The sequence below is a fragment of the Ornithorhynchus anatinus genome, chromosome 8 (genome assembly GCF_004115215.2).
Source record: "Ornithorhynchus anatinus isolate Pmale09 chromosome 8, mOrnAna1.pri.v4, whole genome shotgun sequence".
Lineage (NCBI taxonomy): Eukaryota > Metazoa > Chordata > Mammalia > Monotremata > Ornithorhynchidae > Ornithorhynchus > Ornithorhynchus anatinus.
The window spans coordinates 34,659,384-34,680,516 of record NC_041735.1 but is presented as its reverse complement, the minus strand read 5'-3'; the positions used below and the strand labels follow the sequence as shown (position 1 = coordinate 34,680,516).

Below are 21,133 nucleotides of genomic sequence, written 5' to 3'. Positions count from 1 at the left end.
GAGAAGAGACTAACGCTAGAAAAGGTCCAGGGAAAACTTGGAAGAGGAAGACCAGCAGCTAGATGAATAGAGACCATAACAACGATGGAGAAGCAGCGTGGCTCAGTGGAAAGAGCACGGGCTTTGGAGTCAGGGCTCATGAGTTCGAATCCCAGCTCTGCTACTTGTCGGCTGTGTGACCGTGGGCAAGTCACTTAACTTCTCTGTGCCTCAGTTCCCTCATCTGTAAAATGGGGATTAAGACTGTGAGCCCCACGTGGGACAACCTGATTCCCCTTTGTCTACCCCAGCGCTTAGTACAGTGCTCGGCACATAGTAAGCGCTTAACAAATACCAACATTATTATTATTATTATTAACAACGATAACAGAAGAACCGTTCGAGAGGTTAATTAATTAAGTATGGTATTTGTTAAGCGCTTACTATGTGCAGAGCACTGTTCTAAGCGCTGGGGTAGATACGGGGTAATCGGATTGTCCCACGTGAGGCTCACGGTTTTTTTTTTTAATTCCTATTTTTACAGATGAGGTAACTGAGGTACAGAGAAGTTAAGTGACTTAATAATGTTAATAATGTTGGCATTTATTAAGCGCTTACTATGTGCAGAGCACTGTTCTAAGCGCTAGGGTTGATACAGGGTAATCAGGTTGTCCCACGTGAGGCTCACAATCTTCATCCCCATTTTACAGATGAGGGAACTGAGGCACAGAGAAGTGAAGTGAGTTGCCCAAAGTCGCACAGCTGGCAAGTGGTAGAGCCGGGATTCGAACCCATGACCTCTGACTCCCAAGCCCAGGCTCTTTCCACTGAGCCACGCTGCTTCTCTAACCCAAGGTCACACAGCAGATAAGTGCTGGAGCCGGGATTAGAACCCACGACCTCTGACTCCCAAGCCCGGGCTCTTTCCACTAAGCCAAGCTGCTCCAAGGTTGCGGATTATGGCAGAGGACAGGACGTTGTGGAGAAAGTATATACATGGAATTGCTATGAATCAGAAACAACTCGACAGCAATTAATAGTAATAATAATAATGTGTGCAAAGCACTGTATTAAGCACTTGGTAGAGTACAATACAACAACAAACAGACACATTCCCTGCCCACAACGAGGTCACAGTCTAGAGAGCTAGAGCTAAGAGAAGCAGCGTGGCTCAGTGGAAAGAGCCCGGGCTTTGGAGTCAGAGATCACGGGTTCGAATCCCGGCCCTGCCACTTGTCAGCTGTGTGACTGCGGGCAAGTCACTTAACTTCTCTGTGCCTCAGTGACCTCATCTGTAAAATGGGGATTAAGACTGTGAGCCCCACGTGGGACAACCTGATTCCCTTGTGTCTTCCCCGGCGCTTAGAACAGGGCTCTGCACATAGTAAGCGCTTAACCAATACCAACATTATTAAGAGAGCTAGAAACTAGGAGATCTAGAGATCTCAGGGTAGTAATAATCCTGGCTCCAGTCAAGGGAGACTCTACATTTCTACATTTCCACATTTCTAAATAGCTGCTACTTTCCTACTCCAACCCAATCCATAAACTTGGCTCCTCTAACACCCACCTACTCACTGTTACTCGAGCTCATCTATCTCACCGCCGACCCCTTGCACGCATCCTTCCGTTTAATTTATAGTGCCTGCCAGCCCGTGAATTAGGAAACCCCAGCTACTTGCAATCTAATTAGATATAACCTATTAGTTGTTATACATCTGCAGAAATCTCAGTGATGAAGAAATGCCGTTAGAGCCACTAAATCATCCAGATTTCCCGGGCTTCTGTGCAATTTAATATGCTTTATAATGACCTCCTTTGTAGGGTAGTCTTCTGAGAATTAAATAGCCTAAATGTATGCTTCTATCTTGGTTTAATTTCCATCCTGAACACTTGACTTGTGAGAGACTAGATTTGTCTTCAGGTATATACAGGCCTGGAATCGGCAGCATCACAAACGCCGAGTAGGGACATGGTGGGAATACTTTTGAAAGGAATTTTTCGGGGGAAGAGTTCATTTTTGACCCTGTCCGGAGAAGACTGAATTAACCTATCCATTCAGGTATTGTTGGCAGGGAATAAAAGGTAATGATTTCCCATCCAGGTACCGCTTGTCGTATCTGAGATTCTGCAGCAAATGTCAGCCTTCTCTCCTCTCTCTCCCGAAGCAGCGTGGCTCAGTGGAAAGAGCCCGGGCTTGGGAGTCAGAGGTCATGGGTTTGAATCCCGGCTCTGCCACTTGTCAGCTGTGTGACTGTGGGCGGGTCACTTCACTTCTCTGTGCCTCAGTTCCCCCATCTGTAAAATGGGGTTTAAGACTGTGAGCCTCACGTGGGACAACCTGATGACCCTGTATCTCCCCCAGCGCTTAGAACAGTGCTCTGCACATAGTAAGCGCTTAACAAATGCCAACATTATTATTATTATTATTATTTCTTCCCCCTCTGATTATGGGAGAAATCGGGGAGAATGGTCCTTTTGCTCTTTACACCTAAATTCCAGCGAGAACTGTTTGTTTAACCAATCGGGGCTTCCTGAAGTCTTATTCCTCCTCTTATTCCCTCTGTGGGTGTTGCTCCACCGAGGGAAAATCTAAATTGCAAATCTTTTCAAATCCTTAGCTTGAGAACAGAGCAAGAATCAGCACCAAGGACCACAGAAAGCCCCCTGGCCTACCAAAAGCTCCACGGACACGTCAGAAAAGGTCGAAGCCTGTGGAAATCTAAATGGATTCTAACGGCCCCTTACCGATTTACTACAGAAAGCTCTAGTTGTAAAAAATGGACAAGAAGCAGCGTGGCCTAGTGGATAAAATGTAGGCCTGGGAGTCAGAAGGACCTGGGTTCTAATCCCGGCTCCATCACTCATCTGCTGTGTGACCTTGGACAAGTCACTTCAGTTTTCTTGGCCTCAGCCAGGCAGTCAGTCAATCCTATTTATTGAGCACTCTCAGTTCCCTCATCTGTAAAATGGGGATGAAGCCCCAGGTGGGACAGGGACTGTATCCAACCTGATTACCTTGGAACTATCCCAGCGCTTAATACAGTGTCTGGTACATGTAAGCGCTTAACAAATGCCACAGTTATTATTATTATCATTAATAGGATTGTTAAATCCCCCTATAACTGGGTTGACAAGCATTCGAACTACTAAGACCTACAGTTTTTTACTGATTTTTTTTAAGTGCTTACTATGTGTCAAACACTGCATTCAGCACTGGGGTAGATACAAACTAATCAGGTCAGACCCATACTACCTGTCCCACATAATCTCAGTAGGTGGAAGGATAGTATTAAATCCCTGTTTATGCAGATAAGGAGACTTAGGCGCAGAGTAAAGTGACTTGCCCAAGGTCATACAGCAGGCAACTGGTGGAGCCGAGATTAGAACCCAGGTCCTATGACTCCCGGGCCCGTGTTCCTTCCACTAGGCCATGCTGCTTCTCATCCATTTTTTTTAAAATAGGTGACTTTACCAAAGGATCCAAAATGGTTCACCTTTTTTATATCGAACCAGGACTGTCTGTATTATATGCATGGATGTGAGTTATGGAAAGTGTGTTCTTTTGGAGCACAGAGGCAAGAGGGATTTCAGAATCTTCTAGAAAAATCAAATTGCTAAATTAGGGTAACAGCATCTGTTGAACACTTACTTTATGCTAAACCCTGGGTCTATACAATGCAGTCAGATCAGACGTAGTCCCCGTCGCACGAGGTTCACGATCTATAGAGGAGGAAGAACAGGGAGCCAATCCCTATTTTACACATGAGAAAGCACAAGGCAGTCACACAGCGAGCAAGCGGCAGACCTGTAATTAGAACCCAGGTCTCCTGAACCCCCGTCCCATCCTCTTTCTGCTAAGCCACGCCGCTGCTCTATGAAAGCACTCAAATATTTTCCCATCTCTCATCATATTTTGAGAGCCTTTATTTTCAGCCAAAAGTAGAATTTGTCTTGGAGTTTTGGGTTTATTTTTAATATTTATTAGGTCCTCACCCGGCATGGAGAAGCATGCAGAAGGCTCAGTTCTCCTCACGTCGTGTCTTATGTTCCAGAAGAACCTGCTGGATGAATATTAAGTAGAGGACTTGATTGGGGCGAAGGGATGGCTGAAATCAGAAGAGCAGAGGAAACAGCGGGAGGAGATTTGGGAAGGACAATTATTTTTTTCCTTATGGTATTTTTTAAGCACTTACAATGTACCAAGCACTGAACTAAGCACTGGGGACATATAAGCTCATCAGGTTGGGCACAGCGCGTGTCTCACACGGGGCTCACAGTCTTAATCCCCATTTTACAGCTGAGACAACGGGGCCCCAGAGAAATTAAGTGACTTACCCAAGGTCACACGGCAGACAAGTGGCAGAGCCGGGATTAGAACCCAGGTCCTTCTGACTCCCAGGCCCGGGCTCTGTCCAAATAGGCCTTGCTGCTTCTCCTAAATTGGTAGATGGTCATGAAGCCAAGATCTTGAAGCCTCAATTGCCTCTTCAGCAGGCATTTTAAATGTGCAATTAATGCAACTACAGTTTTACGATGGTTTTGATATCAATTGAATCAGAGAAGATGTAATCAAAATTGATTTTTACTTCTCCCCATTGAGTAATCCTATTTAAAACTCAAGCCCAATGAAGTGGAATTACTCCTTGGTAACACTGTGCAGTGTATATTAGTAGATTGGTTTGAGGGAAGTTTTCATAAAGAAGGCTCTGGGCAGAGTCTTGTGCTGTTTCAACTCTGTTGTGCAAAGTAAGCTCAGTGGCTACTATTGATGTGTTGAGAAGCAGCGTGGCTGAGTGGAAAGAGCACGGGCTTTGGAGTCAGAGATCATGGGTTCGAATCCCGGCTCTGGGGTTTGGGCAAGTCACTTAACTTCTCTGGGCTTCAGTTCCCTCATCTGTAAAATGGGGATTAAGACTGTGAGCCCCACGTCGGACAACCTGAATCCCTCGTGTCTTCCCCAGCGCTTAGAACAGTGCTCTGCACATAGTAAGCGCTTAAATACCAACATCATTGATCCCGGCTCCGCCATTTTGTCAGCTGTGTGATGTTGGGCAAGTCACTTAACTTCTCTGTGCCTCAGTTCCCTCATTTGTAAAATGGGGATTAGGACAGTGAGCCCCACGTGGGACAACCTGATTACCTTGTATCTAACCCGGCGCTTAGAACAGCGCTTGGCACGTAGTAAGTGCTTAACAGATACCGTCGGTATTATTATTATTCTCTGTGTATTAACACTCTCACCTATTCATATTTGTTGAGAGTTTACTGGGTGCAGAGCACTGTACTAAGCGCTTGGAAAGTACAGTACAGCAGTAAAGAGAGAGAATCCCTGCCCCCAATGGGCTTACAGTCTGGGGGTGGAGGGGGGTGCGGGAAGATAGCCATCAAAACAAGTAATCCCGGGTTCTAATCTGTCATCGTCTACCTTTCCTCTAAACTGTGATGATGGAAGTACGTTTTGCCTCAAACACTTGGGTAGTTGTGGCTTTTCGATGGTATTTGATAAGCACTTACTACGTGCCGGGCACCGTACTAAGTGCTGGGGTAGATACAGACTAATCGGGTTGGACGTGGTCCCCGAGCTACGTGGGGCTCCCATTCTTAATCCCCATTTTACAGAGGAGGGGACTGAGGCACAGAGAAGTGAAGTGACTTAACCAGGGTCAGACGGCAGACACGGGGTGGAGCTGGGATTGGAACCCAGGTCCTTCAGACTCTCAGGCCCGTACTCTATCCACTAGACCACGCTAGGATGCCTGGAGGAACTGCATAGAAGTTGCCTTCCCCATTCTGCGGTTAAGGATACTCTATGTAACATACCCAACTCTTCCCTTTACATCTCTTCATTTCCCTTTCATCGTAGGAGGGTCACGAGTGTATCCAAACCCATCGTGAACCGACTAATAGCTTCTTCCTGTACAACGTCCTGTGGTCAGAGACTCCATCTATTCTCTCAAATGCTAAGCCCACTGCTCTACACATAGTAGGTGCCCTGTAAATATTTATTTTGAATACACAGGCAATAATAATAATGATGATGGTATTTGTTGAGGGCTTACTAGGTACCAAGCACTGATCTAAGCGCTGAGGTAGATGCAAGGTAATCAGGTTGTCCCACATGGAGCTCGCAGTCTTGCTGCCCATTTTCAGATGAGGGAACTGAGGCACAGAGAAGTGAAGTGACTTGACCAAAATCACACAGCTGATAAGTGGCAGAGCTGGGATTAGAACCCACGACCTCTGACTCCACGCTGCTTCTCGTATGGGAACCTTACTTTTTGGGTCCTTTTTGCCCCGCAGAAAATTTTTACTTAACTGAAAAGGCTGTCCCGTGGGGTTTCTGGTTAATTTAGTCCAATGGTTTATGATCCTTAACATTACAGAAATGAACCACTTAAATCTAACACAGATTCCCCCTGCTGCAATATAAATCTCCCCTCAGAAAACTGCTGGCTGCCTCTAGGATGAGCTGTTCTCATCATTACATACTGCCAAACGCTCCAGTCTCCTTTGGCTCTTTAATTTGAAATGTCTTTCGAGATCATAAAATAGACATCAGCATCGAATGTAACGGTTCACCTACCCCAAGAATATTTACTTTGCTTAATCTAAAGACACAATGCAGCGTCATTATCATCGTCGGTATTGTTATCATCATCACTATTACCGTATTTAAATGCCTACTATGTGCTAAGCGCTGCGGTGGATACAATATGCTTTCATTTCCAAATCCTATAAATAGTAACCCTTTTTTTAATGGTTTTTGTTACGCGCTTGCTATGCGGCAGAAATTGTGCTGAGTACTGGGGTAGATAGGAGACGATCAGGTCGTCCCACGTGAAATTCACATCTGAGCCGAAGGGTGCACTTAAAAATTCCCATTTTCCAGATGAAGTAACTGAGGTACAGAGAAGTGAAATGACTTGCCCAAGGTCACACAGCAGCAAATAGAGGCTGGATTCGAACCCAGGTACTTCTGACTCCCAGGCCCAAGCTCTGTCCTCAGCACTTAGCACTGTGATTGGCACATAGTGAAGCCCTTGAGAAATGGCATAGTTACCATTATTATTATTACGAACCCATGAATGAACTCCCAGAGAGGAAAGAGCAGCCGTTTAATTTTTCAAAGAGAATTCCATTTTCTTTTTGAACGAATGTTGGATTCCTCAGAGAAGGTCAAAACATTCTGTGCAATATTTTACAGTAAGGTTAATTGTGTGGGGCTGTCACCCAAAGACACGGTTTCTTTAGATGGCTGGGTAACGTGTGTTCGAAAGCCTAGAAGAAGTGAGATGGGCACGGGGATCCATTTTTAATAAAAATGAAATTACTCGGCATTAATTGATGGTGGCTGGCCTGCCTAAATTGTTTTCTGAACTGTTAGTCAATCAGGAGGATTAACAGATGTTATTGTTTTTATTATTATTATTATTATTTTGAGGATTTTGGGGGGCCTGTCCTTGGGCAGATCGCTTCTTGGGAAATGTGGGTAGGGAATCCGTCACCTCTCTCGCTACAGTTTTTTAATCCCCGTTTCCCCTTTATTGCACCCAAGGTTTTATCTCGTCCACAGCTTCTCTTAATAGAGAAATGGTTTGACGCTGCTGGATTCACCCCCCTCTCTCCTCAGCTTCCAACCGAAGGCTGTTCACCATCTCCTTTTATAGTCCAACTCACAACCTAGTGACACCCCATTTAGAGAATTGATTCAAGCTCTTTGTGGGTAGGGATGGTGTGTGCCGAAGCACAGTGTTCTACACAGAAACCCTCAACCCTGAGAAGCAGGGTGACCTAGTGCCTACACAGAGCATAGGCCTGGGAGTCAGAAGGACCTGTGTTCTAATCCCGGCTCTGCCACTTGCCTGCTGTGCCACCTTGGGCAAGTCGCTGCCCTTCTCTGGGCCTCAGTTCCCTCTTCCGTAAATTGGGATTAAGGGACGAAGACCGTGCCTTCGATTGATTTGACTGAAAGACTGATTTGATTGTATCTACTCCAGTGGACACTGGGAACAGGAGAAAGAACCTAGATACAACTGATAGAGTCGGCAGTGTGGAAAAATCAGTGGAGCAAATAAATGAATATATGCGTAAATGCTAAGGGAACCTATTGGGATGACCCAACCGGAACGGGTAGAAATTCCTCGGGGAAAGCTTCCTGAGGAGGGAGGCATCCCAAAGGACTCTGAAGATGCCGAAGGTTGTGCGCTGGTGGATTCGAAGGAGTTCCAGGCTGGCGAAATGGCATGAGCAATGACTCACATATGGCATCTCTCCTTCAGTCTGTAGGATGTCCATGCCGGACTGCTCTTTCAGGCCTATTAACCGGCAGATCCAATCTCCAGTTTCCCCTCCTGTGGAGTCATTCGGGACCGGAAAGAACAACCGGTTTCTTTTTTTTTAAAAGCCACCTGCCGTTTCCAGGCTTTCACAGAAATCTGTGGACCGGGCTGCGGGAAGGCCTAATCTCCGAGACGGGCCGGCCGTGAGGGCATCCCTTGGTTGGCTTCGGTCCATTTCTTTTTGTTAAATAAATGAGCATCAAAGCGCAACTTCCCCTGAACCTAGCCCTCTTTAACCTCATCGTCTCCACGCTGGGCGCATCGGGTTTCTGCTTCGTCAGTCCCATCGGTTGGAGGGTCTTTACTGTAGAAAACAGTTTCTTCTTTCCCAAATTAAATTCAAACCACCAGCTCAGTCTTGTGCTCTTCATTTCATGGCAAGGGCCCAGGACAGATGGTCTTCCTGTCTCCCATAATGGTCTTGGCTTATAGAAAAATCAGGTCTCTTTATGTTGCTCCTTTATTGCTCTTTCATCAGCTTCGCTTCAGAAATTACCCGCTCACTGAACTTTGTCCATGGAGGTTGGGAGATTTAGCTGAAAATAATGAGAATTGCTCGATAAGCACTTACTATGTGCCAAGCACTGTTCTAAGTGCTGGTGGAGATACAAGTTAATCAGGTCGGACCCAGTCCATATCCCACATGGGGCTCACAGTCTTAATCCCCGAGGTAACGGGGACCCAGAGAAGTTAAATGACTTGTCCGAGGTCACACGGCAGACGTGTGGCAGAGCCGGGATTAAAACCAAGGTCCCGTTGATTTCCAGGCCCACGTTCTATCCACTAGGCAACACCGCTTCGTCGATCGATGTTATAGCGATCAGTGGTTTATTGAGTGCTTACTGTGTGCAGAGCACTGTATTAAGCCCTTGGGAGAGTAGGACGTTACAGAGTTGGTTGTCTCGTTCCCTGGCCGTCCCGTGCTTACGGTCCGGAGTCGTCATTCGACTTGAGTCCGTATCGATCAGTGGCATGTACTGAGCGCTTACCGCGTTCAGAGCACGATACCAAGCGTTCGGGAGAGTACGACGTAACAGAGTAGGTAGCCGTGTTCCCTGCCCACGAGGAGTTTACCGTCTAGAGAGGGAGACGGAAAATTAATATGGATGTGTACATAAGTGCTGTGGGGCTGAGGGTGGGGTGAATAAAGGGTGCAAATCTAAGTCCGTATCTTTTTTTGCGATGATTTGGGTAGGGGGAACAATCAGCATTTATTGCGCACCAACTAAGTGCTTGGGAGAGAATGCAATACAACAGAATTAGCAGACACCTTCCCTGCCCAAAACGAGCTTACAGTCTAGAGGGGGGACAGGCCTTAATATGAATAAATAATCTGTGTAGTTTAAAGATAGGTCCATAAGTGCTGTGGAGTTGGGGGTGGGGTGAATATCAAACATCCAAAGGTCACAAATCGAAGCGCACAGATGACGCAGGAGGGAGGGCAAGCTGGGGGAAAGAGGGCTTAATTGGGGAAAAATAATAATAAAATTTGGTATTTGTTAAGCGCTTACTATGTGCCAGGCACTGTACTCAGCACTGGGTTGGGTAAATCAAGGTGGACACGGTCTTAATCCTCCTTTTACAGCCCAGGTAACAGAAACACCGAGAAGTTAAGCGGCTGCCCGAGGTCACACAGCAGACAAGCCGGGATTAGAACCCGAGTACTTCTTACTCTGAGGCCCGTGCTCCGTCCACCAGCCCCCCACTGCATCTCTTCCCCTTCAAGACGGGTAGGCCTCTTGGAATAGATGTACGTGTCCTAGAACAAATACAGTTTCAACAAATCCAGAAAGCTAGCCTCTCCCCTGGTATTAGTCAGCTCTATCGATCGAGGACTCACCGCGGGCGAGAAAAACAGATACGTCAAAAGCTCTCATTTTGATCTAAGCTTGAGCACCTTCCCCTTCTCTCTTGGCAACCATGAGAGAAAGAAAGGAATGGAAACCTGTGGTAAAAATCCCCGCCGGGATCTGGGACACCGTGACTGCAAGTCCCAGAATACTGTGGGGTCTAAAGTGATTGGGGACGGAGTGAGGGTGCCCCAGTCCACGTGTGGAAAACCATTCATTTAAACCCCATTTTACAGCTGAGGTAACCGAGACCCAGAGAAACGAAGCGACTTTCCCGAGGTCGCACAGCAGACGAGTGGCAGAACCCAGGGCCTTCTGACTCACAGGCCCGTTCTCTGTTCACGAAGCCACGCTGATTCTCATTTCACTTCTCTGTGCCTCAGTTCCTTCATCTGTAAAATAGACATTAAGATCGAGCCCCATGGTGGGCAGGGACTATGTCCGACCTGATTAGCGTGTATTGATCCCCGTACTCCATGCGGTGCCCGGCACCTGATAACAATAATAAGAATGATAATGGCATTTGTTAAACGCCTACTATGTGTCAGGCACCGAGCACAGGGAAAGATACAAGACTGAACACAGTCCCTGTCCCATATAGGGGTCACAGTCTTAATCTCCATTGGACAGACGAGGGAACTGAGGCACAGAGAAGTGACTTGCCCAAGCTCACAGAGCAGACAAGTGGAACCCACGACCCGTGACCTTCTGCCTCCCAGGCCTATGCTCTAGTAAACGCTTAAAAAATCCCATAACTAACATGAAATAAAATAGAAGAGAGCAAAATAAAATAAAATGAAATAAACCCCCAGGAAGAATCTGGCTGGGGTCGGTCTTATCCAACATCCAGGATGTTGGCGTTGCCCATTGTGTTTCCGGTCTAATGGGCTTGCAATGTGATCGCGTCCCCCCACTCCCCTCAGGGATCTTTGAAGAGCAAATGAGACAACCCATAAGGGTGCAGTGTGGCCTAGTGGGTAGAGCTCAGGACAGAGAGACGGGAGACCTGGGTTCCAATCTTGATGCCACCTCTTACCTGCTGTATGACCTGGGGCTTAGCTTCCCTGTTCCTTGGCTTCCTCATCCAGAAAATGGGGCCTCAGTCATTCGGTCGTATTTATTGAGCTCTTACTCTATGCAGAGCACTGCACTGAGTTTTTGGGAAGCAGCGTGGCTCAGTGGAAAGAGCCCGGGCTTGGGAGTCAGGGGTCACGGGCTCTAATCTCGGCTCCGCCGCTTGTCAGTCGTGTGACTTTGGGCAAGTCACTTAACTGCTCTGGGCCTCAGTTACCTCACCTGCAAAATGGGGATGAAGACTGTGAGCCCCACCTGGGACAACCTGATCACCTTGTATTCCCCTCCAGCGCTTAGAACAGTGCTTTGCACATAGTAAGCGCTTAACAAATACCCTCATTATAATTATTCATTACCCCAGCACTTAGGACACCGCTTGGCACGTAGTAAGTGCTTAACAAATGCCATGATTATTGTTATTTGGAGAAGCGGCATGGCTTAGTGGAAGGAGCACGGGCTCGGGAGCCAGAGGTCGTGCGTTCTAATCCCGGCTCCACCGCTTAGCTCTGTGACTTTGGGCAAATCACCTAACTTCTCTGTGCCTCAGTTACCTCATCTGTAAAAGGGGGATTAAAAGCGTGAGCCCCACATGGGACAACCCCAGCGCTTAGAAGAGTGCTTGGCCCATAGTAAGTGCTTAACAAACACCACAATTATTATTATCATTGCAGTAGAATAATATAATAGACACAGCCCCTGCCCACAGTGAGCTTACAGTCTAGTGGGAAGATTGACACAAATATGAATAAAAAAATCGCAGCCATAGACAGTCAGTACTATAAATAAATAATTTACAGTCCCTCCCCCTTAGACGGTCGGCCCCAACGGAGACGGGGATGTTTCCCCATCTCATCGGCCCCGGCGCCGGGCGTGCAGTAAGTGGGAACGCATTTATCGTTAGATCGTACTCTCCCGAGCGCTCCGCACGGTGCTCGGCGCACAGCAGGCGCTCATCGAATACGATCGAACGGATGCACAGCGGGCGGCACCGTCGCCATCGGATTCCCGGGGCGGGAGGGCCGCGGCGATCTCCGGCGTCGTGGGACCCGGGGCCGGGGCGCAGGGGGAAGCCGGGGGGCCGCCCTCCTTGCCGACGCGTGGTGTCCTTCCTTCCCCAGCGAGATGAAGCAGAAGCTGGACGAGGAGAGCAGCAAGTGCCGCGTCCTCTGCAAGCACCAGGAGTTCACCGACCACTGCTGTATGCGCTGTTGCTCGCCCTTCACCTTCCTGCTCAACAGCAAGCGGCAGTGCCGGGACTGTAGATACAACATCTGCAAGGGCTGCTGTTCCTACCAGAAGCCGGAGAAGGCCTGGCTCTGCCACATCTGCCAACAGACCAGGTGAGAGGCCCCTCCCGGGCCCAACGGTCCAGGGCGACGCGCTGTCAACTCGTTGTTGTTGATTTTCATTTTTTTTTTTACAGTGTCCGTTAACATAACGTTATTTGTTAAGCGCCTACTATGTGCAGAGCACAGTTCTAAGCGCTGGGGTAGATACGGGGTCATCAGGTTGTCCCACGTGAGGCTCACAGTTAATCCCCATTTTTCGGATGAGGTAACTGAGGCACAGAGAAGTGAAGCCACTTGCCCACAGTCACACAGCTGACAAGTGGCAGGGCCGGGATAAAGCACGTACTGTGCGCCGGGCAAGGTGCCGGGCTGTGGGGAAGATCCCAGCTGATCAAGTTGGACAGAGTCCCTGTCCCACACGGGGCTCACAGTATTTCTCCCCCTTTTACGGATGAGGGAACTGAGGCCAAGAGAAGTAAAGTAACTTGCCCAAGGTCCCACGGCAGAAAAACGGCAGAGCCGGGATTGGAATCCAGGTCCTTCTGACTCCCGGGCCCCGGTTCTCTCCTCTAGGCCAGGTGGCTTCTCGTCGTGGGCAGGGAGCACGTCTCCCGACTCAGACTGTACTCTCGCAAGCGTTTAGTACAGTGCTCAGCAAACGGTAAACGCTCAATCAGTCAGTCCTATCTATTGAGCGCTTGCTGTGGGCGAAGGACCGTACTAAGTAACTTGATAGAGTGCACTGTAATAGAATTGGTAGACACGTTCCCTGCCTACAGCGAGCTGATTTTTGAGAGGGATTCTCAGGATGGTCACTCCCGCCTATAGATCGGTCACTGGTATTATTTATAGAGCACTGACTGTGCGCAGAGCACTGTACTAAGCGCTTGGGAGAGTACGCCGTAATAGAATCGGTAGACACGTTCCCCGCCTACAACAAGCTGATTTGCGAGAGGGATTGTCAGGATCGCTCGGGATGGTCGATGGTATTATTTATTGAGCGCTGACTGTGCGCAGAGCCCTGTACTGAACGCTTGGGCGAGTGCAGTATAACAATATAATAGGCACACTCCCTGCCCAAAGCGAGCTTACGGTCTAGAAGCGCTCGGGAAATACAGCTGACCGATTGATCGATTGTTGCATTGAGGGCATCTCCCCGCTCCCCTCCACAAGGCCCTACTTGGGGCATGGGGAGTGAGAAGGGATTAGAACCCAGGTCCTGTGACTCCCAGGCCCGGGCTCCTTCCACTAGGCCACACTGCTTTTCTTTCTCTATCCCTCTCTCCCTCCACCTCCCTCCCTCTCTCCCAATGTTTAGAAATCACAGTCTTTGTGAGCCCCCTGTGGGACATGAACTGTGTCCAACCTGATTAGCTTGTATCTACCCCAGCGCTTAGCACAGTGCCTGGCACATAGTAAGCACTGAACAAATGCCAGTAGAAAACAAAAAAATTGACGGATCAATTAGAAGGGACATTCTCACATTTTTCTCTCCCAAGCACTCCATACAGAGCTCTGCATACAGAAAGCGCTCAATCAATACCATTGTTGATTGGGATGAGACTGTGAGCTCGTTATGGGTCGGGAATGTGTCCGTTGTTATATTGTAATAATGATAATGATAATAATGTTGGTATTTGTGAAGCGCTTACTATGTGCAGAGCACTGTTCTGAGCGCTGGGGTAGATACGGGGTCACCAGGTTGTCCCACGTGAGGCTCACAGTCTTAATCCCCATTTTACAGATGAGGTAACTGAGGCCCAGAGAAGTGAAGTGACTCGCCCACAGTCGCACAGCTGACAAGTGGCAGAGCCGGGAGTCGAACTCATGACCTCTGACGCCGAAGCCCAGGCTCTTTCCACTGAGCCACGCTGTACTCTCCCAAGCGCTTAGTACAGAGCTTTAGCACACAGTAAGTGCTCAATAAATACGACTGGGTAAACAGTAAATTCACTGGGCAAGTCATTCCACTTCTCTGGGCTTCAGTTACCTCATCCGTAAAATGGGGATTAGGACTGTGAGCCCCACGGGGGACAACCTGTTTACCTTGGAGCCACTCCGGCGCTTAGAACAGTGCTTGACACATAGTAAGCACTTAACAAATGCCATTATTATTATTATTATTATTGTTATTGAAGCTTTTTGCCATTTTCCCCGGGGTTCTGTCCGTGGCCCATGTGTCTGGCTTTGGGTCTCTGAAGGAGGCGGTGCCCCATCGTGGCCCATTTTGGGAGCTTGGATTCATTCGATCGTACTTACTGAGCGCTCTTATTGAGCACGTACTGTATACGGAGCACCGGACTAAGCGCTTGGGAGAGTACACCGTAACAATGACCAGACACGTTCCCTGCCCACAGTGAGCTTACGATCTAGACGATGAGCTTACAGTCTAGAGGTTTGTTTCGTCTTCCTTTCAGCAGCAAACATTATACAAAGTACTGCGTAATGTCAACAAACGGTATTTTTCAAGTGCTTTCTGTGTGCAGAGCACTGTACTGAGCACCTGGGGGACTAAAATACAATTGACACGACTGTAGACATCAGTAGACACGATTCCGGTCCCAAAATAGCTTACTGTCTAGCTGGGGAGACAGATGCTAAGTTGAATTGCAGGGAAAGCGACCAAATGTAATGTGGAGGCCGTGTATTCTGGTAGGAAAACAAAGAGCTTCAAGTCCCAGAAATGCCTATAGCCGGCTGTGTGACCTAGGTGAAGCCACCTAAAATCTCTGTGCCTCAGTTTCCTCATCTGTCAAATGGGGATAAAGGACCAGCTTTCCCTCCCTCTTATACCTTGAGCCCCATGTGGGACAGGGACTCCGTCTGATGTGATTTTCTTGTGTCTAACCCATTTTATTGCCATTGTTCTTGTCGGTCTGTCTCCCCTGATTAGGCCGTAAGCCCGTCGTTGGGCAGGGACTGTCTCTATCTGTTGCCGATTTGTACACTCCAAGCGCTTAGTACGGTGCTCTGCACATATTAAGCGCTCAATAAATAGTGTTGAATGAATGAATGAATGAATGAATGAATGCTTATTGCAGAGAAGGCACTTCATAAATGTGTTAATTATTACTGATATAATACAGTCTGATCATAGTCCTTGTCTCATATGGGGCTCTAATCTAGGGAACAGAGAAAAGTGGTATTTCATTCCCATTTTACGGCTGAGGAGATGAGAGCACAGAAAATAATAATGATAATGTATATGTTAAACGCTTACTCTTTGCTTGGCACTGTACTAAGCGTTGGGTGGATACAAGCCAATCGGGTTGGACACAGTCCCCGTCCCACGAGCGGCTCACAGTCTCAAACCCCATTTTACAGATGAGGGAACTGAGGCCCAGAGAATTTCAGTGTCTTGCCCAAGGTCACACAACAGGCAAACCGTGGAGCTGGGATTAGACCCCAGGTCTCCTGATTCGCCATCCCGTGCTCTTTCCACGAGGTCACGTTACTTTGCCAGTGTGGTAATATTGTCAGAAACGAGCAAGAGAAAGCTCAGTAAGATCACAGAAAAGATATTCACTTAGGGAGGAAAAGCAAATTTCATGAGTTCAAATTCTTATCACAAAGCAGATTACTATCATTATTATTATTATTATCATCCTCATTATCTTTACCACCCTATTTAAATTAATCGGTTTAGACGCAGTCCCTTCCCCACAGAGGACACACATTTAAGCAGGAAGAAGAGCGGGTGTTTCCTTTCCATTTTACGTTGGAAGAAACTGAGGCACAGAGGAGTTGTAACTTGCCCAAGGGGGAGTAGAACCCAGGTCATCTGACTCCCAGGCTTGTCATCTCATCTAACAAACCTTTTTAGTTGGATTTCCCTGGAAATCAATCGTGTGCGTGTGTGTGTGTTTGGGAGGAGTGGGGGACGGCGGGCAGGGTACTGAAAGCGCCCGCTATAAGAGTCGGTCAGAGTCGGTCAGTTGTATTTACCGACCGCTAACCGTGTGCAGAGCGCTAAGTGCTGAGCAGAGTACGATACAACAATAAACAGACACATTCCCCGACCAGGTTGCTTGTGATCACGATCCGTGAGCTTGGCGACTGGAGGGGCCGGAGTCAGAGTTAGGGAGGGTGGAGAGGGTTTAGCATTAACGCGTGGGTTGGTCCGGTTCGTCAGAGGATCCGCTTTCCGTCAACACTTTGCCAGGATGGCCTGAGTCATCGTCGTTAGACGTCCCCATCTGACGTCACACCCTCTCAGTACCGAAGATTTCTTGAAAACCCCAAGCCCCAGTAATACCTGGTTTTCAACCAGAGGATTAGCAAGGGAGAACAGAGGCGTTCTCCTTCCTACGGCTGGGCTCGGGGCATGCCTTTGAGTCATCAGTTCCCTGTCAAGAGCTCTTGCCCGGAAGCCCTCGGGGGAGTCCGAACGTGGGAAGGAAAGGCAGGCCGGGATCATCTCTGGCCCTGAACAGTATCAGCTGCAATGTCAATTAAGTCCGAGCGGAAGCACCGGATCGCAGGCGGCACTGGCCCGAGCGGACAGAGGATTTGCCGATCCTACCGTGGGGCCGAAGTCATTTGTGGGCTTGGAGAGCCGAGCTCTTTTAACTGGGGGAGAGAAAATCCTGCAGAGTGTTAACTTGAAAGGCCGGTTTGTTTCTTCCGAGTTGATTTCTCTCAGGTTACCTTGCCTCGGCGTGCATTATAGCATTTCTCATTCATTCGGTCGTATTTATTGAGCACTAACTGTGTGCAGAGCACTGTACTAAGCGCTTGGAAAGTACGGTTTAGCGATAAAGAGAGACAATCCCGGCCCACAATGGGGGAATGCCCCCCCCTCTGGACTGTAAACTCATTTTGGGCAGGGAAAGTGTCCACTTATTCTATTCTATTGTACTCTCCCACGCACTTAGTACCGTGCTCTGGGCATAGTAAGTGCTCAATAAATACTGCTGATTGATTGATTGCTCATTATGTTCTAAACACTGTTGTAATTGCTGGGGTAGCCTCAGGACAATCGATTTGGACACAGTTCCCGTTCCCTATGGGGTTCACCGTCTAAGCGGGATGGAAACTGCATTTTTAATCCTCACTTTTCAGATGATAAAACTGAGGCACAGAGATGTTAAGTGACTCACCCGAGGTCACACGGCAGGCATAAGGCAGAGCCGGAGCTGGAAGCAAGGTCCCCTGACTCTCAGGCCCCCACGCTTTCCACCTAACTGCGCAGCAGCCCCTTCGTCCGACGGGTAGATGCCGTGAGGGTAGTGGGAGAGGAGAAAAAAATGCGGTGCCATCTTGGACGCTTCATCGGCGCTTTTCCCTTTCGAACAAGGGAGGTTGCATTTTACTCTCGGCCCTCCCGTCACCTTTCCGTTGTCCACACCCTCCTGCCTGCCCTCAGATTAACCAGTCAGTCAGTCAATCAGTCGGTGGTATTTACTGAGTGCTTTCTCTGGGCAGAGCACTATACTGAGCATTTGAGAGAGGACAATAGCATCAGTAGATACAATCCCTGCACTCGAGGAGCTCACAATCAAGCGTGGGAGACCGGCTCTAAAATCAATGCCGCATTGATTTTATTCATTCGTTGGATAGTGTTTATTGAGCGCTTACTATGTGCAGGGCACTGTCCTAAGCACTTGGAATGTACAGTTGGGCAACAGATTTTATGAGCCCCATGTGGGATATGGACTGTGTCCATTTTGATTAGCTTGTCTCTACCTCTTAATAATGTTGGTATTTGTTAGGCGCTTACTATGTGCCAAGCACTGTTCTAAGCACTTAGTACAGTGCCTGGTCCATAGTAAACATTTAACAAATGCCATTTTTTTAAAAAAGGGGCTAGGGAGGAGACGAGAGAGCAGAAAAGAGATGAAGGGCAAAAATAGAGTGAGAGAAATGGAGGAGAAGCAGAAAGCTTTCTCCTGTCTTTTTCAATTAGAAGCATAGAAGAAAATATCCCGGATGCTTTTCGGTATTTAAATCGTTACTTCTTCTGCTAAGTCTAATTTAAATGCAGCAGGTCAAAGCACGTGGATTTCAGATCAGTGAAAAATAGCTTCGCCGCATTAACGGCATTATTAACGCAACATCGGGCTAAATTTCAGCCTGGCAGAAACGTTGAAAATTCTAAGTCTGTGCCATCTTCCTGCCAAATTGGCATTGGCTCCTCTCTCAGATCCCCAAACCTTCCCTGTCTCGTCCCCATGTTACCCCTTCTTACCAAGCACTGGGCCAACAGCAAGAAAGTGGACCTGCAGCTAATGGGTTTCCTTGAAAACCACACATAAAAAATGAGAGAAGAGTTCGAGTTCATTGAACACCTTGCTAGCCTTCTCCCTGATTTTCTTCAAGCCTCCGGCTCGTGCGTATTTGCGGATGTGGGCAGTTGGGATAAGGTTTTTAAAAAGATCCTTATTGTTGAGGAACCATTTCCATCCCTCAGATAAAGGCTGTATCTGGGATGTTGCAGTTTGGGCTTAAAAATGATGAAACAGAAAGAAAAATAGACAAAAATGCAGTTCATGTTGAGCTAGAATCTTCTGCACTGTGAAGGACGGGTAGGTTCAGCTCTATGGGGCGGATGCAATCTTAGAGAAGCAGCGTGGCTCAGTGGAAAGAGCCCTGGCTGGGGACTCAGAGGTCATGGGTTCAAATCCCAGCTCCGCCGCTTGTCAGCTTTGTGACTTTGGGCAACTCACTTCACTTCTCTGTGCCTCAGTTCCCTCAACTGTAAAATGGGGCTTAAGACCGTGAACCCCACGTGGGACAACCTGATGACCTTGCATCCTCCCCAGCGCTTAGAACAGTGCTTTGCACATAGTAAGCGCTTAACAAATGCCATTATTAAGGTGTTTAGGATGCATGAAAATCACCATAATGACCCTCCCATCTGCATGGAAGTGACTTATTAACGTTCCACGCAGTGGGTGAATTGGGCTCATCACATCATGGGGCTCATCACATTATCGCGAACGGCCTCGTGGAAAGAGCACAGGCCTGGGAGTCAGAGGATCTGGCTTCTAATCCCGCCTCTGCCTGCGGTGTGACCGTGGGCAAGTCACTTAACTTCTCTGTGCCTCAGTTTCCTCATCTATAAAATGGGGATTCAATGCCTGCTCTCCCTCCCTCTACGATTGTTAGTCCTGTGGGGCTGCAAGGACACTGATCTGATTATCTTGTATCTGTCACGGCGCTTAGCACACTGCTTGGCACTGCTTGGTCTAATGGCAAGAACATGGGCCTGGGAGTCAGAGGACTTGGGTTCTAGTCTTGGCTCCGCCACCTGTCTGTTGTTGGACAAGTCAATTCGCTTCTCTTTGCCTCAGTTACCTCATCTGTAGATTGGACACTAAGACAATAAGCCCTGTTTGATTCATGGACTGTGTCCAGCCTGATCATCTTGTATCTAACTCAGCACTTAGTACAGTGCCTGACTCATAATAAGTGCTTAACAAATACTATTTTTAAAAAAATGCCATCCTACGTGAATAGTCTGTGTGCCGCCTCGACCCAACCGTTGTTATCTGATGCCTGTACCCTATTTATTTTGTTAATGAGATGTACATCCCCTCGATTCTATTTATCGCTATCGTTTTCGTCTGTCTCCCCCGATTAGACTGTGAGCCCATCAGTGGGCAGGGATTGTCTCTGTCTGTTGCCGAACCGTACATTCCAACCGCTTAGTACAGTGCTCTGCACATAGTAAGCGCTCAATAAATACTACTGAATGAATGAATTCCCCGCCTCCCCTTCCCCCCAGCCTCAGACCTGTGCTCTGGTGATCCGAAGAACAGAAGCGGCACCTGACATGCCCCATATACCCCACAGAAGGTAAAATTGGGCATTCTATAAAGCTTTCTCCCCTTTAACCCCTCTCCCATCTTCTTATAATAGCACAGATGCATAAGGGACTCAAAAAGAAGGGAGTATAGAGTGGAGAGATGAAAAGTTAGTCAGGGAAGGCTGCACTGTACTGAACACTGGGGTAGATCCAGTACCATCCTATCAGACACAGTCCCTGGCCCTTTAGGGGCTCACAGTCTAAGGGGGAGGAGGAATAAGTATCGAAGCCCCACAGCGCTTGTGTACATATCCGTAATTTATCGATTTATATAGATGTCCGTCTCTCCGTCTAGACTGTAAATTCTTTGTGGGCGGGTCTACTACCTGGATTGTATTGTACTCTCCCGAGTACTCGTACAGTGCTCTGAGCACTCAGTAAATGCCATTGGTTGATTACTGGAGGGAAAATCTGAGCGGTAAATGGTGCATCCCGAGCCATCAGAGTGGGTGTCAACAAGGGCAACCACTGCACTGTTCCTCCAAACGTCCTGGTGTCACGGGAGGAGGCCGGTTGGACCGTTCTTCTGACTCAGCAGCAGTGGCCTTATCGATCAATGATATTCAGTGAGCACTTACTATGCGCAGAGCACTGTACTAAGCACTTATCCATTGCTAAATCCATTGCTTGTTCATTCAGTCATATTTATTGAGTGCCTTGCTGTGTGCAGAGAATTATTTTAAGAGCTTAGGAGAGGACACTATAACAATAAATGGACACATTCCCTGCCCAGAGCGAGTTTAAAGGCTAGAGGGGGAGAGAGACATTCATATAAATAAATAAATCACAGAT

The 21,133-nt window shown here is 47.9% G+C and overlaps 1 protein-coding gene across 2 annotated transcripts in view; it reads left to right on the top strand.

Annotated features, from left to right (window-relative positions):
* LOC100081044 (myosin VIIA and Rab interacting protein) overlaps positions 1-21,133 on the top strand; it is a 231,616-nt gene that overhangs the window by 110,656 nt on the left and 99,827 nt on the right. For both annotated transcript variants that reach the window (XM_029071359.1, XM_029071357.1), the window contains exon 3: positions 12,364-12,585. In XM_029071359.1, coding sequence (XP_028927192.1) covers positions 12,364-12,585 — 222 coding nt within the window. The remainder of the gene's footprint in view (positions 1-12,363; positions 12,586-21,133) is intronic.